A 24,338-nucleotide genomic window follows, 5' to 3' on the forward strand; every position below is an offset into this window, starting at 1 on the left:
CTTGTTGGAAATCATGAATGGATCAAATATTAGTAGCTTTTTTTTTTTTTTTTGTCTCAGCGTCATTGCGATTTACGTTTTATTCTAATAAAAAGCAGAAATGTCGATTTATGATGAGAAAGAGAAAACAGTGTGTTTGGTGTGCGTTACAAAATGACACAGTTGTGTTTGAAGGGGCAACGCTGTGGGTGGTACGCTCTCAGTCCTTCTCGTGTTTCATCGCGGCCGTCTGATCTCACCAAACCAATTAAGAGGTGGATTGGAAAGAGAGCATTCCTGGAATACTTGACCCAGTATTCACATCCACAACCACCCTTCCCCCATTATATAAATTGGATCGTTTAAACAGAGACGGGTAAAAGAGTTTGCCTTGATTTTCCAAATCTTGATTTTCATGTGCAAATATGCAATGAAAAACATGTTAAGACTCATCAATAGTAAGCGTGGTAGCCTCCCAAATCTGCTCCCAAATTTCCCAGCCCCATCCACATGAAGAGGTCACGAAATGAGAGATGTCAGCAGTTCGAAGGCACATGAAAAGAATTACCAGGCAGTCTTTGGGCAAGACATTAACATCAGAGACATTTCCGTGGGTCCACACCCCATTTTGGGAAAGCGTCTCATTTCTATCATGTCCTTCATGTGTCTCTTTTCTCTCGTAGGAGCTCATTGAAGTGGACAGCGATGTCGTCTTTGAACTGGCTTCCTATATTCTCCAAGTAAGATAAAGTGATTCTCCGCCTGCCCGTCCCCATTTTCCTCAAAAGGCGGCACTTGATCTGATCCAAGGAAACGGTCCCCTTTCCACAGTGCGGCCACAAGCGTTTGATGCTAATTGACGAGGATGAAACTGTCATTATGTAATGCGCTTGTCGGTCTGTCAGAGATGGTGTAATGATGCTTCCAAGTTGAAATGCTAAAAAAGTCTTTGTTGGCGGCCACCGACATTCCTGGCCGCCCTCAGCCACTTCTAATGTAACCCAGCAGCTGGGTGACGCTTTTACTTCACATAGTCGCGCCATTTACAAGTATGTTTGCATGTGTGTGTGCATGTTTACATGGGTAATTAGTGACATTGACTTTCGGACCGCCAAGTTTTATTCAAATAACGTGAATAATTTGATTATTAAAAAATGATCTCTTCTTGAAGATTCCAGAGTAACATTCTGCTGTCGCACATCCCACTCACTGTTAATAGCCCAAAATAGATACAGCCACTAGTGCGTTTTCCTTTCTTTTATTGAGCTAGCAGTAAGAAAACAAACGCGTGACAACCACTTTCATTCACAAGCTGTCAAAGTTCACAACCCACGCCGATTAACATGCAGACTGAGGCTAACGGGTTAGCTCGTTAGCAGCCAGCCAACTCGAAACTTTTATTCACTGACGTCCACGTCACTCACCATGCCATGCCCCGCCTTTTCAAAGTCACAGATACTACAGTAGGGGGTGAGGATGACAACCCCAGGTGGAGAAAAATAATACTTGCACTTCTTTTGTCACATTTGTAACTCAAATTTGGTCTCGTAACACAACGGAGAAAAAAAACAGCTTGTAAGGGGAGGGATCACCGTATCTCCTCTCAAAGCCTTGAAATACGGTGGTGACATTTTTGTCTGTGACTGCTACCAATAACAGTGCAATGTTTTCTATTTGAAATCCTCCCAATCTCACCATCTTTCGTATTATTTTCGCAGGAGGCTAAAAGTGATTTCACCAGGTAAGATCTCTCACTATTCCTGTTGCTGGTTTTTCACTGTTGCTACACTTTTATTTCATTGAACTCAAAGCGACGCCGTCACTGTTGGTGTCATTATTCCCTAAGCATGGTCATTAACATGTTAACCAGTCAGGCTAAGTCACACATTTCCAGTTTAGCCGTTTTTCACGAACGAAACAAATCACATGTGCAGACAACAAAATTGCATGTCGATTAATCCACACGCACCAAGTAAACAATCATACGATATGATATGCTTGCAAAGCTTACTCCCATGTGAGCATGTCAGTCCATGCAGGTTTTATTTTCTATACTTGCTGCCATGATGCATATTCCAATTGTCACCCTGGAGAGAAAAAAAAGCTTGCAATCATCACTTTAACCCTGCAGTGTAAATCTCCCCTGCTTTGCTGAAGAGAGAAAATTATACATAATCATACAGAGTACATATGCACTGCAGTGAAAGAGGGCGGATGAAGTGACAGTCCTTGGCAAGGCAATTTACCACAAGCCTTACTTGAATGGATAGCTGTGAGTTTCATCAGAAAATGAGAAGATAAATGTCGACAAAAGTATTGAGACACCGCTCACAATCGCTTGTTTTAGTTGACTGACTTTGGTATGGAAGAACTTGACAGTGCGGACCTCAACCCCACGAAACAAACTCGACCGAGCGTCTATGACCTCACAAATGTTCCACAGACGCACTCCAACATCTTGTCGAAAGTCATCCACTTACTTGGAATCTGATCTAGGAAATGCAAATGTCTCGTAAAGGAAATCAACATGTTCCCCTTTACATTTTCCTGCATAGCGTACAGCATGTGAGTCACGAGGACCACACCCACGCACGTGATGCTTTGCATGCCCTTGTGTGCGTGTCGTCATCCTTCATCACTTTGCCTCAGCAACAGTGACACACTGCAGCAGCCTCCACGTCTGACCTCATTTCCTCCAGTCAAGCATCCTGCATGCCCCGAGTTGGAATGTGACAACCTCCGGTGACATTCCTGCCCACTTCTCTCGCTTTCCCCTCCGCCTCACACCCACATACCGTTTGCGCTATGAGGTCTAGCCCCCGCCTCCCCGCCCCCCCAAAAGCCATATGCAACATTTCCCTGTAAAAAAATGTCCATGCATGAAGAGAGAATAAGGGCAGTGTTTTCAGAGAGAGCGAGAGAACCAGTACATTACAAGATTGCATTCCGTTCCGAGTGCAAATATCTGAATTCTATCTCACGGGGTCAGACGAAAACCCACTTCCGGCCTTGCTTAATCCGTCCTTTTTACAAAACTTCTCATCCTCCGCCCCAAAAATGTGTTCCTTTCCAGGGACAAATTGCCCATCTCTGCATATTTCTGCGTATTTGTTTTGTGCCGTTTCCGAATAAGCGTCAGTTTCAGTCAGGTTTCTCAAAGAAACACAAAGCAGTCCTCTCCATTGCCAACTAGGCTGCATGACACATTTAATTTTTTTAATTTGTATTTATTTTTTATACCTCTTTCGAGACATTTTTAGGACATGTGTCATCTTGGCAGCTGAAAAGAGAAAAGAAGACATTTAACTGGATGTCATCAAATGTTGAGCTTCCAATGCAAAATCAGCCTTACAAAAGCATGGAAAAGTTTGTCCATCATTAAAAAGGCAAAATCATGTGGAGGTTTCCCTTATTTACTTGAATGGGGGGGAAGAGTTAGCCCAGGCCAACTATATTTTATGTAACCTTTCTTTACTTCTCCGTTGCCACTGATGCTTCGGGACTGACTTCCATTCAATTTAGTTGTCCGCACATGTGGTTTATTTCGTATGTTCCGACAAGTGTGAACAAAAATCATATGGAATATGTGTCACTTGGGATATATGGTGGGAAAAAATCTGATATGCGCATTAAATGGGAATTGGGAGCTTCAACTTCCAGTGTAAATCCAGCCTTCTGTCACGCTTCCCACGGATGTTAGTTTTGGGAGCGTAGCAGCACCTCATCATGAGACTATTGCTACGTTTGAGTAGGCTGTTGTTGTGGCCATCGTTCGCTCGTCCCTTCCCCAGTCGCTCAACTTTGCCATCCTGTTGTCTCTGTCTACCTTGCACACAACACACCTGAGGTCATCGTGCTAACCAGTCGTCCACCGTGCCACCCGATTTCCGTTTCCTAATCGTAAATATGTAATTTAACACAGTTGTAATCTGCATGAACAAATGTGTAAAAGGTAACATACGAAGCCCAACAAATTGCGTTCACACGCCGACGAACCAGGCAGACTGTCGCTGGGAGCTCTCCCTGGCACTCTACTCCTAGACGGTCGTGTTCCCAGGGCTTTCCCCAATCCTCTCGGGGCTTGGCAGAGAGTCTTTGGGATTAGTGCGAGGTTTTTGTGACCTCCTGCCAACGGCGGTCTGAGAATTCTGTCCAAAGCGGCGAAGTCTGTTTGGCTCATTGCCTCTTTTACGCCTTCTGTCTTTTCCCTCTTCCATCTTTTTGCTTTTTAATATCTCTTTAATACGCTTCTTTATTGCTCTCCGTCTTGTCTCCTGTTACTTGACTCTTTCCTCTGTGTCTGCAGCACAGCGCATCCACTGTCACTCTTTAATGTCTTCTCACTTGATTTAATGTCCTTCTTTCAGTGTAACATAATACAGTCCTCTCGCTACAGTTCATCGGCGTCACTTCAAAGCTTTATGAACCAAAAACGATGTCTTGACCATGCCTTTGCCGTCTCCCCCCCCCCCTTCTAGTAACGACGCAACCAGGTCTGACCTGAAGAAGCTTCCTGCTCTGCCCACCCAGGCCCTCAAGGAACATCCATCCCTGGCCTACTGGTGACATTCAAATCTCCTCACCTTCCTCCTCTCTCAACGTCTTTGCTTTATTCTCAAAGCTTTTCTTCCCCTTTCGCAGTGAGGAGCGGGTCATCGAGCACTACAAGAAGCTCAACGGGCAATCCAGAGGACAAGCTATCGTAAAGTGAGTGTTAGCGCCACGTTAGCGCGATTAGCCTGTTTGGCTTCAAATCTCACGTGTTGTCCGTTCCTCATCCTCACAGCTACATGAGTATTGTGGAGTCCCTGCCAACATATGGAGTACATTACTACGCCGTAAAGGTACAATTTTATTACCCAGCCTTCTTTTCTTTTTTTTTTTCCCCCACCACCCTCTCTACAGCACATGTTGTTTTTCATTCTGGACTTTTAAGCAGGCGGCATGGAGCCATAATGGCGCTCGCTCGCAGCGATCTGTGCTTTTGGTTGTCTTATTTCTCTTGCTGTCAAACCATACACACACACACACACCCTCATGTGACGTTTTTGTTTTGTCACAGGATAAGCAGGGGATCCCATGGTGGCTGGGACTGAGCTATAAAGGCATATTTCAGTATGACCATCAGGACAAAGTCAAGCCAAGAAAGGTGAGATGACATTCATAAGCATCTCTGCTATCTTTAGTCCGTCAAAGACCAAACACAGTGGCACCTTGCTTACATGTTTGGATGCTCGAACATGTTATAATTATTATTATGCGGAAAGTACCAGGCATCAAATTTTTTATTTATTTATTTTTTTAAATCTTCCGATGAATAATTCCACTTTTGACCATTTTTAAAGTCGTCCCGCAGTCTTCCCGTGTGACGATATGGTCACGACTCATTTTTCCCCCCGTCAGTGAGTCAGCTCATTGTGTTGGAGAAGAACTGTGACAGTGTTTCACAGATACTCGTGTTTGTTTTCAACCTGGGCATCCCCCCCCCTCTCTCTCGCTCTCTCTCGCTCTCTGTACCCAATCACGCAATTTCGTATGTAGAACCCTTTCTGGCTCACCTCTGGTACACCCTCCTCTCGTGTTTAAGGCCTTGCACACTGGCGTCTTGCCTCTTCTCACAAGGCGTTAATGGGTTTAACGCCATCACTGCGCGCTGATCGGCCACCGACACTCTGAAGCACATAAACCCCCCCCCACACACACTAACAAATTTGCACACGTTCACAGGAACTGAAGTGAGCTATGAACTCAACATCCTGATAAAGACATCCCGTCCGCTGAAGCTTTCCTGTTTGTCACGGATGATTCATCTGTCTGTTTGAGTAGTAGAAGTTGTAATGCCAAATTATGTTAGGTCACAGTTTTAGGAAGCTAAATTGCTTTTTTTTTAGGTGTAAACTAAAAAACTTATGCTAAGTACGTTACATTGTTATTTGGCTTTCACCATATCGCTTATTACTTCTGGACAGAATGAATGATTGGCGTTTGGCGCATTTTCTTCGTAAAATGTCAAACCATATTAAACATTCCGACACAACTGACTTATGAAGCATTTGCATCACCATAGCAACAGCCTCTCTGAGTCAATGAAACACATCTACTTTCAAAACAACAGTTAGCTTCCCTTAAGAAGCAATGCAAATTAAATGGATCAGTTCAAGGGTTAGTCCGTCATCGTTTTAAGATGTAGAGGCAATGTTTTAAGTGTCTTTAACACAGTCATGCAATTGTTATAAAAGCTGACATTGACATTAACTTTCAGAAACGTATATCAGCTAAATCAGTGGGGGTAACACTTCGGGCTGTATTTTAGTGTCTTGTGCAAGTCCCCCAAAAAACTTATAAGTTGGGTCACTCAAATCTAAAGCCACCAATGGAGCTGTCTGAACTTGAGCTGACCTCAACCATGAAATTGAGTTACTTTTGTCAAACTACTGAAAATCACTTTTTTTCCACTACCTTCCTTATGACGAAAAGCAATTTGGTGTTTTTTTTTTTGTTTTTGTTTTTTTATTTCACATAAACAAAAATATGGTAGCGACATGCTTTGCTTTAACGATACAATGTATTGTCTACATTCATGTAACATCTCTCGACTTGTCTAAATTCCATCGAACACAATTTCCATTGATGAAAACAGGATGTTTCTTTCGCAGGAAAGATACACGCTTCACTAAAAGAGGGGAAGAACAAATTCTCAGTCAAGCGTCGCAGCTCCAGTAATCACTGACTCACGCTGTCGTCGCTTGCTTGCCACTGAAAAGCTGATTCATTTAAGCAAAACACACATCACTTAATTGTGAGCTATTTTGGAGTGACTTTCCTTTTTTTTTCCCACAGTTAAAATAATTACCGTGTGAAACGATCATCGGTAAGCTACTAAGTGACTGTACCGTGTAATAGGCTGCTCGCAGCTTTTATATGACTTTTTATGGATACTGTACAACCCTGTTGTTGTTTGGAGACGTGAAAGTACCTCACCTTACCACAAGACCACACACACACACACACACGCGCCCACCCCGACACGCGCACACATGCACCTGAAGCTCACAGCATGGGAGGTTCTACTACATCATTACACACACTTTTCTTTCGAGTCAAGTGACTGATTTCATTTTTGAGCGTACCCACCCACCCACTCGCTGGATCGAGGCGCATCCAGACATCCAGCCGGTTCTCATTATTTTTTTCCAGATATGTCATCCCTCCAAAATGGCACGATCCCATGCAAACAACAGGAAAGAGAGTGTATGGGCTTTGCCTTGACGACGGCTGGATACACCAGAACCCCACCCACATGGGCGTAGCATTGCAGTCCAGCTGTAGCAAAGAACCATACCCCAGCCAAGGCTATTTAAAAACTATTCTTCTCCAGTGCACCAAAGAAAGACCTTCACTCTTTATCAGATCTGACCTTTATTATGTGGCATATTCAGGATACGAGCACCCGATAGTTCAAGTATATCTACCAGCTCGGCATCTGCATGTGAATGTTTGTGCAGTGATGTGTGTATTTCCGTGTCTCGGATTTAGGATTTATAGCATACATGTGTGTGACTACCCTGGCTTTGCCAGACTTCTTTTTTTTTTTTTTTCCTTCTAAAAAAATAAGGCATATGTCAGCATGGAAGTGCAAACATGTCGTGTCTGAACACAATTACAAATGTCTCTTATCGCCATTTTTCTGGCCAACGCATACAGTCCTTCACTATCTGGCCCTACCTGCTATATTTAGCACCATGCTACATTAGCGCTTCACACTCCATTGAGCAAGAAGTCTGATAAGAGAGCACACGTTCCTTCTCCAAGGTTTTCGGTGAAACGCTATGAACCTTTAGCAGTCTTTCATGTCACGATTATCAAGACCAAAATGGTAACAGTTGTTGTTTTTGTTAAACGTTTGTGAGTAAATAAGATATATTCAGCACTTGTCACAGAGAGGACTCACAAAAAACTTCAGTTAAAATACACAATCTGTTGTTTTTACAAATTATCAACAAAATAATTTATATTAAAATCTGTTAACTCTCTTTGAACACTTCAATTGTCTAAAGGAGGCGTGGGTAAACTACGGCCCGGGGGCCACATGCGGCCCGTTAAACGTTTTAATCCGGCCCGCCAAACTTGCAAAAAATTAAATGAATAAACCTTGTTAATGTTTTATTTTCTAAATACTGTGGTTTTTCAAAGACATATATATTGTTGTCATGCTTTTGTTCACCTTCATTTAAAATTAAATGTATTTTTTTTCTCCGATGAGGTGAACAAAACACTCCATCCATCTGCTCCTGGTCCGGCCTCTCTGTCAAATTTTAGAACCCATTGTGGCCCGCCAATCAAAAAGTTTGGTCTAAAGCCATGTCAGAACATTGCACCTCTCCTTGACTCTGCGAGAGCCTCGCCACATTATGCCACCTCAAGATTCATGTTTTTGTTTTTTGTTGTTGTATCACTCATGGCTCTAAGCCCTTTGAAAAAGATGACGTTACCGCAGTCACTAGGTTTTATAAATTAATTCTAATCATACACCCATCCACTATTTGAGCCGCTTCTCCTCACGAGGGTCGCGAGCGTGCTGGAGTCTATCCCAGCTTCCTTCAGGCAGTAGGCAGGGTACCCCCTGGACTGGTCGCCAGCCAATCGCAGGGCACACAAAGACGAACAACTATCCACACTCACAAACACACAAGCGGCAATTCAGAGTGTCCAATCAACCTACCAAGCATGTTTTTGGAATGTGGCAGGAAACCGGGGTACCCGGAGGAAACGCACACAGGAACCGAACCCTGCACCTCTGAACTGTGAGGCAGATGTGCTGACCAGTGCCGCCCCCATTCTAATCAGTGACAGCTTAATTAAAATTAAAAAGCGCAAAACCGCGAGACAGATGACTTCTTTTATTTTCCTGAAAAGCAGAGTGTCTTTAGAGATGCAAGGCTTCAGCCTTAATCCCGATCCAAGACATCTACTGGCATAAACCACATACGTACACGAGACTATGTTTATGTCATTCTTGTCTCGTTGTTCCGTCCGTTTGCTCACACTCCATCCGTCTCACCATTGTTTTCCCAGGCTGTTAAAACTCCTGAACCGACTTGGGTCTCCCGTCTTTTCCTGCCTGGTCCTCGCACAGTCTTATACTTTGTTTGCATTCTATTTCTATGTTTTTCTCCTCTCTGTCTTCCAAAATATTTTGTTGGCTGTGCATTCGCTCGCATCGGGGCAACTCGGCCATCTCGGCTCGCTCTCACTCTCTTCCCCCTAACGAGAACCAGACTCAGACAGTGTGTGTTTATGTGTGCACTGAGCTCTGATCAAACAAAGCAAGGGCACTTCAATTGTAGAGAGGAAGGGGGTGAGAGGTGGAGGGGGGGGGGGGTCACGGAACGCTTCATCACTCCTCCTCTGGACCCTTTTTACTCACACACACACTCTCCTCCCCGACCGCAGAGCAGGAAGCCTAGTCCCTGTGGGAGGGAGGAGGGGTCAGGAGCCCTAAAAGCCCCCCCCCCCCCCCCCCCCCCCCACTTCCCTCCCTCCAAGTCAAGTTACAGGAGAAGAGGAAACTTTACACACTTTCACTCACGCACACGCCTACAAATGGTAAAGCAAGTCGCGGAGGATGTAACAGCCCACACGTTGAGGAATACGTTTTTCGGCTTCGCGTGATAATCAAACGCTGTAAGCTTTTCTTTTTTTTTTTTCTCATCTTTGTGGTGCTTCCAGAGAAAAGGATTCCTTTCAAAGTTGCGTGGACTCATTTCCGGACCGTGTTTTTGTCTCCTCAAACCTCAGGTGTTCCAATGGCGTCAGCTGGAGAACCTCTACTTTCGAGAGAAGAAGTTCTCCGTGGAAGTTCATGACCCCAGAAGGTAAATCTATACAACAGACCGACCGTTGGAAAGGGAAGGCAATTTCATTGTGTGCCTGTCCGGTCAAGATAGACATTTGACTGGAATTTAGAACCTATTTATTGGTTCATTATGATTGAAGAACCCATCTAATTCGTTTAGTATTGCTTCTGTTGAATTCAACTCGATTTATTATTGTGATTCGATTTATTCTTTTTGCGCATGTCATGTTTCTCTACCTTATCCTTACTACACACACACTGTAAAGACTGGAACAATAGTGCGTGCATGAGTCTATACAGAAGCATGCAACTTAATGCCGTTTAATAAGCGGCACTTTGGCGTAAAAGATTGAAGTGTTGCTCACATATGAATGGCCAAAATGTGATACGTTTAATGTTTAACTTTTTCACTTCCAGCTGTTTTCAAAGCAGTGTCCCGTATATCACTATTTGTTTTCGAGCACTTTGACAGAGGCCGCCAAAAACAACGGTTTCTGACCAAAAGGCGGAGAAAACAAAACAGAACAGTGATTTTGGTACTGGGTTTTTTTGGTATCTAGTGTTACATCAACAAAAAAACAACCTGAGAAAGTATTTTTCTGTACAACAATCAAACTTGCCGCTAAGAGCATTGCTGACTCACGGGATTGCTCAAAATTAATGTCAGTGGCTTTTTTACATGGCGGTCGCAATTCACTCGCCGAGTCATCTTTTCTCATAATTACAACACACAATTCCTACGACCCACCACGACACATACTCCATTTATATCATACATATATTTACTTTGTTTATCTATGAGGTATTTCTCTCCTTGGAGACAAGATTTCCCTCCCAATCTACATCGACTCAAATCCAAAATGATGCAACACCACCATCTAGACAGATTTGTTCATCATTACAGCAGTGTAAAAATGTTTTATTCAGAGCCAAACTGGGCAAAACCTTCCTTCATGGCTACTCAATGAAAAATATACTGTACGTATATAATCAGTAATGACAGTTATGTACTTGAATAAACCCTCTTTTTGTGCACGTTCTACCATGTTGTAATTATTTTGCTAATATAATGTACGAAAGGTACCCCTTAAAAAAAGAATACAATAAAATATCTTACAGCACACCAAAGTCTTGACAAGGGAACCCCACGAAGGACTTAACATCTGTGTGAGCGGGCTGCCATGTTGCCAAAGTGACCCGGCCTGTATTTATTTAACATGGCTCCATATGTGCGGTGTTGTGTGGGGGGGGAAACAGTCATGCAAAGGGTGAAACGACGAGCAGCGCTGTTTTCTTTGAGAGGAGCTGTCATTAGGGTGAGTTGGCCGTGAGTGTGTGTTTAAATAAGGATGAGCAAACACGCCAGCTTCGTGTGTGGCTAATACGTGCCTCTTCTTCTCACAAAGCCTGGAGAAGCCTTTTAATGCCGGGAAAGTGGCACTCTAATAGTCATACCGGGCATGCCTGTTCTAGGACAGTTCTCTTACATCACAGATCTTTTTGTGGAATGTATCTACTTGTCAAAATGTTTACAACAAGTACCACCATCATGACCAAGATTTACATACTGCGCTTTATTGGACTATATGTGCATCAAAAATAAGACAAAAAAGGTTATTTTATATTCTTGTAAGCCACTGTAACGTTCAATCTTAATATTATTCCAAACGATTCCATTCAAATCAACCAGGGTAATTAGTTATAATATTTGATGTTTTTTTTTTTTTTTTTCAGTTTTCATTCCTCGTGTAAAACCGCACAGGTGCTGCTGGAAGTCACAGCTCACCCCACTTTCTATCACAAAATTATCAACATCACCACCTAGCTCCGCCTCTTAAAGGCACAACTAACACAGATCCAACAATACGGACAGTATTTTCCATACATGTTGTTTAATTTCTTGTGTGTCTTCAAAAACATTTCCAAAGTGTTAAAAAGTGTCTTTTAATAAGTTTAAATATGTAACATTTGCGTCAAAATGTTATTATTATTTTATAAAAAAAAAAATTATTTCGTTTTTCTGTTTATATGGTCTCTATTTTGCAGACTGTCACAATTCCGGCTGCATTTGGAACATATCTACGATGAACCGTGGTTCAATATAGTCATTTTTTTGCATTCAGTGCATATAAAGAGGCCTTGTGTCCGCTTCTACTGTAGGGCGTCGGTGACACGCAGGACGTTCGGCCACAGTGGCATCGCCGTGCACACCTGGTACGCCTGTCCGGCCCTCATCAAGTCCATCTGGGCCATGGCCATAAGCCAACACCAATTCTATCTGGACCGCAAGCAGAGCAAGGTCAGCAATTTTCTCCTCGCCCGACAGACACAGACACAATCAACCATGATGGTTGAAATTCTGCCAACTCTTGATGATAACGTCCTCTCGCTTCCCGCACGTGTCTGTGTTTGTCCAGTCGAAGATCCACGCTGCTCGCAGTCTGAGCGAGATTGCCATCGACCTCACCGAAACCGGAACGTTGAAAACGTCCAAACTGGCCAACATGGGCAGCAAAGGCAAGATTATTAGTGGGAGCAGTGGAAGCCTGCTCTCATCAGGTTAGTACATACATACTGTATATGTAGGGGTGTGCGTGTGTGTGTGTGTGTGTGTGTGTGTGTCCCGCGCTTGTGCGTGTATGTGTATGTTTCAGGGCCGGGCAGGGGGTGTAAAAATGAAAGATTGATAGCCAAGAGCATTCTTGAGTGTTGGCATTCAAGCAGGGCGTTGGTTGACAGCTGGATGTACAGAAACAGCTGCCCCCCTCATAGAGAGGCCATCCATTGTGCACTTCATATTCACACACACACACGCGCACACGCACACTCTCTCACTCCTGTCCTACGGAGCCACGGGCTGGTTGCCTCTATGGACTAGCCTCTGAGCGCATACGTAAGCCTGCAACCGAGCTGTGGAAAAATCCCTCAAATCCCTCAAATGGTGACTTTTCGAAAAAGTTAATTAGAGAGGATCGTTTCCTGTCTCACTTAAATCTTTGACATGATTAGTCTTGTTTAAGAAAACGCACAAAATTATGGAGGTGCAAGAAGCAGCAGTGTACTCATGTTTCAGGCTTTATGCGTCACTTTGTTGAGTTTTTATCTTTTCTTTTCTCTGCGAAGCGCAAAGGTCACAGTGCTGTGTAAATGGCTCCGTCGATTCATAGCTATACCTACACTTTGTGATTACACTTTGATATGGTTTTAGATTCAGACCCAACGGCCCCCTTGGAGTAACTAATAACTTAATACTGTAAATGTTTAGTGGGCGGTATTTTAGCCTGCGAGCCATACTTTGCCCACCCCTGCCACATACGAATCACTTCCCGTGCCTTTGTGTATGTACCCTCCTTCGCCCTTTGCCGCACACTTGTCCTCCAGAGTCACCCGGCCTCTAAATTTAGTGTTTATGGGAATGCGAAGTTCATCGGGTCAAACGTCAGCTTTTCAATGGCATTTTCAAACAATGCGGACATGTGCTGAACAAGTTGTGTGTTGCGTGACGCGATAATTATCATGAGACAGAGAGTCTGTCTCCAAGCTCTTCCTCTTGAATTTCATATCCAACTCGTTTTTGAACAGATTGGCTGAGCTGTTTTACACGTTCTCCTGTCATCTTGTTCACAATGCACTGCTGATTAAAGGCCATCTTGCCGGAGCGTTATATCTGTCTTAGTGCCCCCATTTCTTTACTGACCGGCACCTCCTTGGCTCGACCAGCTTTTTCTCACTCTTGGTTAAACTAAGCATTAGCTCAGCTCTCCATTGTTTTCATAAAAGTACAGACCAAACTAGGTGATCCATGGTTGCCATGCCAACAACAGACACTGTTCTCTTTATAATCGGCCAGTCTACCATGAGAAGCACTGTTGCTACACGTTGTGTCTTTCGAAGGCAGTGTGTGAATTAAAGCAATGTGTGTGTTTTTGTTTTTTTTGTTTTTTTGTTTTGTTTTTTTTGCCCACAGCTTTCTCAGCGGGTGAGTTTTACCTTCTTTCTGTCTTTCCCCAAGGAGCGGGCATCAGTGTGTGTGTGTGTGTCTTAAACTCAAAGGCGTGTTACAAACAAGACTGGCACCATCTCAGGCCCACCCCCGCCCCAAGAGATTGTGCGTCACCGACTTTGTCCTCTAAACTTGCCCCCCTTTTTCCTTGAAACAAACAGTTTCCTTATCGAAATGTTCCACTCACTTCCCTGTAAACATCCTGGCAGGCTTGCGCAGGTGCATGGACAATCTCTCCTTCTTTCTCCCGGGCAGCCGAGACCCCACAAGTGCAAACAGCAGCATACCAGCACTCTCCTGACACTTAACCGCTCGGATTGTTTTGCAGGCTCTCAGGAATCAGACAGCTCCCAAACAGCCAAGAAGGACATGTTGGCTGCGCTGAGGGCCCGCCAGGAAGCACTGGAGGAAACGCTGAGGCAGAGGCTTGAGGAGCTCAAGAACATCTGCATCAGAGAGGCTGTATGCCAAGACTTTGGAGAAAAAAAAATCTCTTTGCTCCGAAATCTTCATCTGTAGCCTCATTTTACTTTTAATTTGCAGGAGCTGACAGGGAAACTTCCGAAGGAATACCCTCTAGATCCAGGCGAAGAAGCTCCGACCGTGAGGCGAAAAATCGGTACTGCCTTCAAACTGGATGAGCAGAAGATTCTTCCTAAGGGGGAGGTAAATGATTTTCATAATTGCGAAAGTTTTTCACTATTTAAAACTCCTCAAATCTATGACAAGCGTTTGTTAAAATATTTTTTTAATAATATTCAGAGTTGCACATAAGCGCACATTAAATTGAAAATTGCACACCAGTTCAAGTCTTGTTTTTTTTTTTTCTATTGTGTAAGATTTTTTTTCTGAAACTGAAGTGGCCCTGGGCTCGCATTGCGAACATCACAACTCACCTGTTTTCTGGGTTTGGTCACATGACATTCACAATGCTAGCCTGAGAGCACTTTTTACGATCGTCGGTGCTCCATTAAATGGGTACCTTTATCTGCTCAATTCTTATTCCACGACTGCAATAGTAATCAGAATACCGTGTTTAGACTCAAGGGGCCACATTTTGTAAAGGAATTTTAACAACCAGGTGGTAAGGCTATCAGCAGGGAGTTGAGAAGCGTTGGCGTGGCCCCTTGAATTAAATCTGCTTAAATAGCATTTAGACAGACTATCACCTTTTTGACACCTATATTTTTCCCTTTTACTGCAAGTGAATATCAGCTCCAAAAATCACTTATTGGCTAGTTTGTATACCAATAATCAGTATCCGCCCTGAAAACAAAAAAAAACATCATCCTATCTCGAGCGTCTATTTTTTTTTTCTATATTTTTAAAGTGTGCTGACATGATGAGCACAAACCACAATTAACCTTCCCCCACAGTTGCCATTGATGCCATTATTGTTTGCCAGATTGGTCACAAAATACAGCAACAATATCTCGATGTTGGCTGAACACAAGTTCTTCTTAGCACCTTAGAAAGTTTTATTCGACTTTGTTGAATTTTTTTATTTTCATTTGAAAGTTACGTTATGTGAAATCCACCATAGCCCAAAATATCATGTACCTGTGACACATCTGTCTTAATTTTATATAAAATATCCCAAAGCTTCAGTACTTCTCAAAAGAATTCCCTTCCCAAGACGATCTTGTGGTCACACGCCTGTCGGTGAACAGAATGTGCGTGGGTTTATTTTTTTTAATGGCGCAAGTTATTGGCTTTGAAAAGTTTCCAGGTTTTTTTGTTTTTTTTTAATGATCACAAACCTGTCTGGTCAACATCGGCCACTCATTCGCACTCACAAACCGGCTCTCGCTGTGTGCGTTAGTAGTGGAGATTCCTCAGTCCGCTATGATGTTGACCCAAGTGAAAATCTCCCAATAATAGGAACACACAGGCGTTCATTGTTTATGCACAGCATCCACAATATATACACAGGTGAATTTCACAGAATTAGAATATCATAGAAAAGTTCTCTTATTTCAGTTGTTGAGTTCAAAAAGTGAAATCATATGAATTAACCAATTGTTGAAAAAAATGTTAAATGTAAAATAAATTTTTTTCAAACTTTTTTTTAGACGTATATCAGAATATTTCATTTATTTCATTTCATGACACTTTGTTGCAACACAGTACCCTTGAGACTAAATTTAATAGAAATTAGGATTGAGTTGTTTGACTTGGTGATCCCTGCTTGACAAATCCCGGCAGAAGTGTGGAGAAAGACAGCCTTGTTACGGACACCATCCTGTTATTATTGGAACCTTGAGTGTTTCTATAGAGAGAATTCAGCGGTGAGAAAATCTGCTGCAACCGAGATAAATGATTTCTGTACTGTGCTTTCTCTGGCAACCTACACATGCATAGCGTATGGGAGAATTACAGCGTCTGCAAAATAAGCCTGTAGTTGCTTTTGGATTACGAGTAACTTAATTTAGCTCACTGGCGTTGCCCACGTTGTTGGCGTCATATCCTGACATGTGCTCGTCTCAGGAAGAGGAACTGGAGCGGCTGGAGCGAGAGTTTGCCATTCAGTCGCAGATTACCGAGGCTGCCCGGCGCCTGGCCAGCGACCCGCACGTGAGCAGCAAGAAGCTGAAGAAGCAGAGGAAGACGTCTTATCTCAACGCGCTCAAGAAACTACAGGAGATTGAGAACTCCATCAATGAATATCGGATTCGCTCTGGAAAGAAGCCCACGCAGAGGGCTTCGCTTATAATTGAAGGTAACAGCACTCTCTGACATGACCCAAAAAAAGTCAAAAAGTGATAAATATGGTCTATTGAAAATACTGCGTATACTTTGAAAGAAACTGTTTTTGCCAATTTGTTAAGGTATTTGGTAAGATTGAAGCAATCCGGTGGAATTTACAAAATATAAAGTACAGTTGTAGAAAACAATACTTTTGCAAAGCTTGGGGGTGGAATTTATTAGTTTATGTTATGATAGCACGTCTTGTACTGTAGCAGATGGAAAAGTCCTGAAAATGTCAGTGAGAATCCTCGTAAAACAAAAAATAACAAAAAACAAACAAAAAAATGTGACAGAGCTTTAATAAAAATTAGGGAACAATATGACCAAAAAACCTTAAAAAAAATAAAATGAAAAATAGTTCTAGAGGTGACAATTGAGCAAACCTTGAATAAAAATAAGTAAAAAAATCTGACAAAAACATACGGGACAAAAAAATGTAAATAACATGAGAAAAAAAGTGTGGTAAATCGGTCAAAAATTTTACTACTGCATCAGCGTAGGTTAACGTCATATTCTGATTTACGGGCAAATTTGGTCATAAAGCGACCACCTTGTGTTTTTCGGTCCCGTAGAGGCAAACATCGGCTCCGAAGACAGTTCGCTGTCTGACGCTTTGGTCCTGGACGATGACGACCCCCAAGTGACCGGCACCCCCAACTTCTCACCCATGGCGTCGCCTCATAAGGGCCTCCCCCCGCGCCCCCCGTCTCACGGTCGTCCCCCGCCGCCGCAGTCCCTGGACGGGCTGCGGCATCTTCACTTCGGCCGCGCCGACTACGACAAATCTCCCATCAAGCCCAAAATGTGGAGCGAGTCATCGCTTGACGAGCCCTATGAAAAAGTCAAGAAGCGCTCGTCTCACTCCAGGTAGGTACCATGAGACACCCGATCACCCCCGTGGATGTATTTTGTGTGCAATTCATTCAAACGATTCTTTTTCCTCTTCAGTCACAGAAGATTCCCAAGCTCTGGCAGCACAGAAGCAGGCGGTAGCAACTCTCTGCAAAGCAGCCCCATCAGGAGCCTCCCTCAGTGGAACTCTCAGTCCAGCATGCCGTCCACACCGGACCTGAGGACCCGGACCCCACACTACGTACATTCCACCAGGTCCGTCCTTTACAAATTTACCTCGATTAAGAACATATCTCCGTTGAAATGTATACAAACCCCAAATATCAACTCCAAAGTGTCGTTTGCGTGCCCCACAGGTCAGTGGACATCAGTCCCACACGTCTGCACAGTCTCGCTCAGCACTTTAGGAACCGTAGCTCCAGCCTGGAGTCCCAGGGCAAGCTTCTGACTTCCGACCCAGATGCGCACCCACACGCCCTGGGCACGTTGGGAAGTCCGGACTTTTTCCTGGGCCCGACGCGGAGCTCCAATGGCTCTGACCCATTGGACGACTGCTCCTCCTGCACTAGCCAGAGTAGCTCGGAGCACTTCTACCCGGCCGGCGGGCCATTGGCACCTGGTAGCAACCCCAACTATTCAACCCTCGGGGAGGACTCACCTTCGAAAGCCAGGCAGCGACAGCGGCAGAGACACAGGTAAGTCCGCGAAAGGCAAAGAAGGGAGAAAGAGAGCGGAGAAGTGGCAATAAAACAGGCCAAAATCCAGATTTTAGCCATTGGAGTCAACAAAAGACCAGCATATGGCAAGGTCTCCATAAGAATCATGAGGCGCGACTAAGTCAGCAAAATAGGAAGATGCTCACCCATGTAAGATTTTATGAATAAGTAAAGTAACCTCCAAATCGCATCACTGGTGGGTAGTGAACCATTGCAAATTGGCTACGGCAGGGCAAAACTACCTTACTGGTGAAGGCAAACAGCTTACTAGACCTTAAAGTGGATAACAAGAACACGGAATAAATGCTCAAATGGCTTTCTCTATGTGGTGAAAGTTCTTTTTGTTGCACCTCCCTTCTTTCTGATTGATCCACGGGTTCCCTCCAGGTCCGCCGGTCACCTGGGCTCATCCAACTCGGGCTCGATGCCAAACCTGGCTGCTAAGAACGGCTCGGTCGGTGGTTCGGGCGCAGGCGGCATCGGCGGAGGACATCACGGTGTCTACCTCCACAGCCAGAGCCAGCCGTCCTCCCAGTACCGCATCAAAGAGTACCCGCTGTACGTGGAGGGCAGCCCCAACCCGGTGGTGGTGCGCAGCCTGGAGAGCGACCAGGAGGGCCACTATAGCGTCAAGGCCCAGTTCAAGACATCCAGCTCCTACACGGCCGGGGGACTGTACAAGGAGGCCTGGGGAGGGGAGGAGGGCGGCGAGGGCAGCGGCCGACTGACGCCATCCCGCTCGCAGATTGTACGGACTCCATCGCTGGGGCGCGAGGGGAGCGGCGGAGGTGGTGGGAGGGCGGCCGTTTCGGAAGAGCTGCGCTGCTGGTACCAGAGGTCATCCGGGAGCCTGAAGGAGAGGAGTCACTCCCACTCGGGATCCACCTCCTCTGAAACAGGGTCACAGCAAGGCACGCTGGGACACGGGCGAGGCAGCCGGGTGGGAACGCTCGCCAAGTGTTCGCCAGGTACTCCAAACTATAACTTTGGTGTGAATGGCCTCACACAAATTCAGATGGCACCTGACACCCTTGTTGTATAGCGCTAGCATAAGAACGATTATTAATTGATTAATCGGGCAATTATTTTCGATTAATTGAATTGAAAAAAACTTTTTTGATTTCCATCATCTTATTCAAAAACATGATGATGATTGGCTTACTGGTGTTCCTAACCAAGTGTCCCTTTCCCCCACCCCGTAGTCGCGTCCCCCCACAGCCAGAGAAGTATGACGCCCTCCAGTGAACAGGCAGCCACGCCCACGCCACCCTGCAGTCCACAACACATCCTCAACTGGCAGAGCGGGTAAGTCTCTCGGCGCCCGCTCGGCGCCCGCTCGGCATGTTTCACGCCACCACTCCTTCATCTTGCATCTCTGCTTGGCTTGGCTTCACCGTTTGCCCGCTTTGCAGCCTAACTTTCCTCCTCAACGAGGTTCTCTCTGTTCTACACTAACACACCTTCCCTCGTGTGTGTGTGTGTGTGTGTGTGTGTGTGCTGTCTCCTGCTTTAGAGGCACAGCAGACAGCTCTCCCACTGAGGACGTCTGTCAGTCTCCTCTTCGGCCCGGCTCTGGTGTCTAGAGGTACCGTCCCTAGTCCTGGACAGACCACCTCCATGAGCTATGCATTCTTTGTGGTGGTGGTCGCGCTGTTCTCTTTCTCGCTACAACCTGTACTCTTTGTCTAATCACCTCTGAAATTTCTCACGCTTTATTGTGGCTCACTAACAAAAATGTGGAGACGATAGCCCTTGTTACGTCACATCACATGTACTTCCATAACTTTCTGTTCTTATTTAGGGCCCCAAGCAGTGTTTATTTGATCAAAACGGCCTTTTATGTCACGTTTTGTCCCTAGTTGCCATGGCAGCCCCATTTGCCCTAAATCCCCTTGCGGACTTCTTTTAGATATTATTTGTCTCCGTATTCAAGCTACATAGGGGGCAAACGGGGCTGCCGTGGCCACTGAAAATATATACCATGTCCAACCATTGCAGAATGCATGGTGATGGGCCCCGTATTTCATGCTGGGACCGAACGGGTACCATAATTGCTTAGTTTTAATCAATTTACTGTTAGAATATCTAAAATGGGCAAAATGTTTATTATTGATTTCCAATGAAAAAGCAGTTTGCAAATGTCCTTTTTTGATCAAACTCAAAGATTTAGTCCTGCTTCCATGCAGGACTATACAAAATGGAGATTATTTACTGTTGAGAGTATCATGTTCTGAGGATTTAGACAATTTTCAGGTAAAGATGGATGACAATTAATCAAATATTAAAATAGTTGTTGATTAATTTGATGATATATTAGATTTCAATTCATAGTTGATTTTTGCACCTATAATGTTTAAGAAACGATTCCAGTATACTTGTCAAAAATTCCGCATTCACATTTGCTCATCACTTCCCGCTGCTTTTTGTCCATGGTGGCCTGAAACGCGAATGCCGTGACAGCCGAGAACAAAGTTTAAACGGCTCGCAAATATAGCTAAAGAAAAAGCTAAGTACATTCTGACGTGGCTGAACTGAGGCCTCGGCAGGTACACAAAGCTCCAGTGGAGTTGGACTTCAGGAGGAGTGGCTGCAAGTTGTTTAGTTGTCTTTCTGATCCCAATGTCCTCCTTTTGCCAGGTCGTTCGGTGACGGCTGCTTCCTGGGCGGCCCTTCCTGTTCCGAGCTGGCGGACATGCAGTGGCACAGACGCGACAAGGCCAAACCTGGAACCCTGGTCTGAGACCTTCCCGGAAAGGCCTCCTCCCCACTTTCAACGCATCCCCCCCACCTCACAACAGCCATACGTGGCCCGCCCTCCAAACCTCAACTCACCCTCCCCTCACTCGGGACGAGAGCTTCGGGGCCCAGTGGATGTCAAAGAAAGCGAGAGACAGCGCAGTCTTGTGTGTTTCAAAGTTGTCCCCCCCAATCCAGAGGATTCCTGCTGGTTTTGAGCCACCAAACCTAAAAACCCAAATGTGTTGGGTTTCAGTATTCACGTTCCTTTTTTCATTTTTCCCTTGCATATTTATTAGCAAACATAGAGAAGATGAATTTTCTTGTGAAGAAAAAAAATCTTGCAAAGATTTATGACAAAAATTCCTTAACCTACAGGCTGGATGGACTGGCCGTGAGTCACAGAGAGTAGAACACGATCCGGACTACAGCAATAACAAACATTGTTGGATTTGTGCTTGGAAGAAAGACCGCCGACTGTGTCATGTGCCGAGCATTTGCAAATTTGGCGCTGTTGGCGTGGTTTCAGAGCTCACTCAAGCAACCTCACTCCCATCTTTTCCTGTCCGTCACTCTGCAAAATTGCAGGAAACTTTCCATGGGAATTAACGGGAATGAACATATATATATATATTTTATTTATTTATTTTTTTTTTATTAATTTTATTTTTTTGGGCCAAAATTATTGGAGTTACAAATAAATGTTGGATCCATTGCCTCTTAGCTGAAGTGAAAAAAAAAGTGGAGAAAAACAGTACTGCAAAGTGTCATGCCCTCGCATGTGGGCAAGGAGAGCCACCTTCGATATTTTGCATGGCTGCGCGCTCGCAGTAAAACAAAAATGTTTCTATTCATCTTTTAATATGACACCTTTGCCAATTCTCAGTTAATTCCCATGGAATTTTATCGTCCCAGAAATTTCCCATGAATGTTCCACTCCATTGCGACCCTCGCCACTTTGTTGGAAATTCTTCAGTTTGGAAATTTGTAGTGCCAGGCTGCTCTTGCTGTTTCTCACATGACATGTGAACAAAAGTATTGGGACACCAGGCCATTACAAGTCCTGGAAGTCCCACAAAGATTCAATGAAACCCTTTTATTCCAATTGCAATAGTCACAAGGTCTGTCACAAGGTCGTTACCCTTTGCGATATTGTGAAATGACCGCAAAATCATCTCCGTGAACCACCACTTACTAACAGACTACTACTTACTTCATTAAGAATGACCTTTAACCCCTCAGAGGTGTGTCCCAACACTTGTGTCCATATAGTGCCTGCACACACACACACATAGTGAGGGTCAGAACACGCGTATTCATGGGTGCTACTATTTTTAGTTTTTTTGGGGTGCCAACCCTAAAGTGGGCGCTAGAGGCCTTGAAAATTGCAGCCAAGTAGATTAGCCAAATTCAAAAAGCACAATGCCGCCTCCACTCACAGACCTGTCGTCAAGACTAAAGAGAAGCCATAAAGTGGGGTATACAAACACATACACACACACTCATTTTTAACAACTTAACCCATTTTTCACATGTGACAGAGCGAGCGCACACATGACGAGGACATGTGTGGGGTGCACTCCAAATGTCAAAGACAGTATGATCCGTCGAACCATATTTTCTGCAGTACCAAGATTGACCTATGAGAGGCAGCCTGAAAATACAAAGACGAACAAACTGCAATCTTAGTAGCTTGGGTGGGGGGGCTCAAATTTGGTCCGAACTTACCATTGTAAGTCTTTAACATTTGCAGTAGTTGGCTTTGATGGTTTTCTGGCCTGATCAGGGAAAAAGAAAAAAGTCTTAACATACTCCACATCACAGGATAATCTCTCAGGATAATCTTTTAGACACAGGATAATTTCACTTTTTCCTGAAATTGATCTAAACAGGTAAAATGCGCAAATTTGGTCCGATTGATACTTTCTTAACATGTCAATACAGGTTATCACTCAGGATAATCTTTTTGAAACATCTGACAACCAGACTTTTGACTTTGAATGGAACGCTGGGGTTGGGGGGCACAAATTGCACCCAATTATCGCTATGTTTGCATTCTGCATTAAACGCCTATCACGACGGTTCAGGATAATCGTTCCAAGTATCGGACCTTTGCTGACTTTGATTGCAAAGGAGAAAAAAAAAATACTCAAATCTGGTTTCATTATTGCGAGGTGTGTACCCTGCGTAATACACTTCACACCATGGGATAATCGGTCGGGATAATCGTTGTGAGTCTTCTGATAATCAAAACTTTACTGACTAAACAGAAGAGAGGGGAAATGTTCAATTTGGCTATATTGTCAGAATGTGTATCTCGCTTTACACAGCCTGCACTACAGGATTATCGGTCGTGATAATCGTTTGGAGACATCTGATAATCAGACCTTTGTCGACTTTGATCGTAAAGGAGAAAGAAATACTCAATTTGGTCTGAGTGTTGGTATGTGTGTACCTGTTTTTACACACCTGACACCTGAGGATAATCATTGAGAGACATCTGATAATCGGGCCTTGACTGATTGACTGACGGAAAATGCTCCCATTTGGTCAGATTATCAGTATGTGTATACCCCGCCTAATTGAAGGATGCATCCCGTACGTCACAACAGGACAGGGTTAGAAAAGCACAGCTTGCAGGACAGCCGCATTCGCGTTACATTTTTGCACAACAGCTGACCAACTACATCATTTTTGTCATGTCAAGTATCAATTTCAGTCCCACGCCAACATCCACGTGCTACCAATAGGTTCCCAACTTCAAAATATTTGTCAACGTCCCCACCTCACCATCCCTTACGAAGACCAAGGACCGCCCTTAATGACCTTTGTGGAAATGAGATTCAGTGCAACCTTCTCATCCCGCAAATCGTGTGTCAACCCATGCCAAGAGAAGTTCAACTCATGTTTTTTTAATGCTCTTAAAAGAGGCTTGACATTGTTGTCTTGGGATTTTTTTTTTTAATACTCACGCTTTTCAACAATGTTCCCCTCACTGTTGTTGTTGTGTTGTTGTTGCTATTTTCTACCCTGGTGCTACACAAGTTAACATGATACCGTTTCCCCCGTGCAGTCAGTCCAATACGAGTTGATTTTTAACACACGGCAAACAAGTAGAGCATGTAACTGTTAACATGATTACATTTAATGTGCTGTAGGAAAACAAGTGTGGAATTGATAATACGGGAGGGAGGGGCGGGTCAGGAGGGGGGGGGGGATAAAGAACAATAATATGATGATAACTGAATTCCGCAGTTAATTTATTCTTTTCTAATAAAAATTTGTATAGTAACTTTACATTTTTCAAAAAGCGTGTCGTTGGAAAATGTGGTGAGGAGAATTTTTCAGAGACGCTGTCGCTGGTTCAGGAGATGAACACAAATAAATTATTGATGAATGTTTGCAAGGCTCCTGTATGTTTTTTGGCTTGTTTTTTTTTTGTCTCTTT

General features: G+C 44.1%; 1 protein-coding gene across 13 annotated transcripts in view; it reads left to right on the forward strand.

The window, feature by feature from the left end:
* frmd4a (FERM domain containing 4A) overlaps window positions 1–24,062 on the forward strand; it is a 114,177-nt gene extending 90,115 nt beyond the window's left edge. For 9 of the 13 annotated variants that reach the window (XM_088297505.1, XM_088297500.1, XM_088297502.1 and 6 more), the window contains 18 exons: window positions 663–719; window positions 1,698–1,720; window positions 4,458–4,541; window positions 4,621–4,686; window positions 4,766–4,823; window positions 5,042–5,128; window positions 9,778–9,853; window positions 11,992–12,134; window positions 12,253–12,394; window positions 14,167–14,300; window positions 14,382–14,504; window positions 16,326–16,557; window positions 17,159–17,453; window positions 17,535–17,693; window positions 17,795–18,133; window positions 18,542–19,122; window positions 19,357–19,459; window positions 20,792–24,062. In XM_088297505.1, coding sequence (XP_088153631.1) covers window positions 663–719; window positions 1,698–1,720; window positions 4,458–4,541; window positions 4,621–4,686; window positions 4,766–4,823; window positions 5,042–5,128; window positions 9,778–9,853; window positions 11,992–12,134; window positions 12,253–12,394; window positions 14,167–14,300; window positions 14,382–14,504; window positions 16,326–16,557; window positions 17,159–17,453; window positions 17,535–17,693; window positions 17,795–18,133; window positions 18,542–19,122; window positions 19,357–19,459; window positions 20,792–20,894 — 2,805 coding nt within the window. In that variant the 3' untranslated portion in view covers window positions 20,895–24,062. Of the gene's footprint in view, window positions 1–662; window positions 720–1,697; window positions 1,721–4,457; window positions 4,542–4,620; window positions 4,687–4,765; window positions 4,824–5,041; window positions 5,129–9,777; window positions 9,855–11,991; window positions 12,135–12,252; window positions 12,395–14,166; window positions 14,301–14,381; window positions 14,505–16,325; window positions 16,558–17,158; window positions 17,454–17,534; window positions 17,694–17,794; window positions 18,134–18,541; window positions 19,123–19,356; window positions 19,460–19,667; window positions 19,740–20,791 lie in introns of all 13 variants that reach the window. The other 4 variants (XM_088297494.1, XM_088297496.1, XM_088297507.1 and 1 more) reach the window with 3 other exon arrangements.
* The last annotated feature ends 276 nt before the right edge of the window (window positions 24,063–24,338 follow it).

This window comes from Idiotropiscis lumnitzeri, chromosome 6 (assembly GCF_059441095.1).
Source record: "Idiotropiscis lumnitzeri isolate Australia: NSW breed Sydney's pygmy pipehorse chromosome 6, RoL_Ilum_1.0, whole genome shotgun sequence".
NCBI classification, from domain to species: Eukaryota; Metazoa; Chordata; class Actinopteri; order Syngnathiformes; family Syngnathidae; genus Idiotropiscis; species Idiotropiscis lumnitzeri.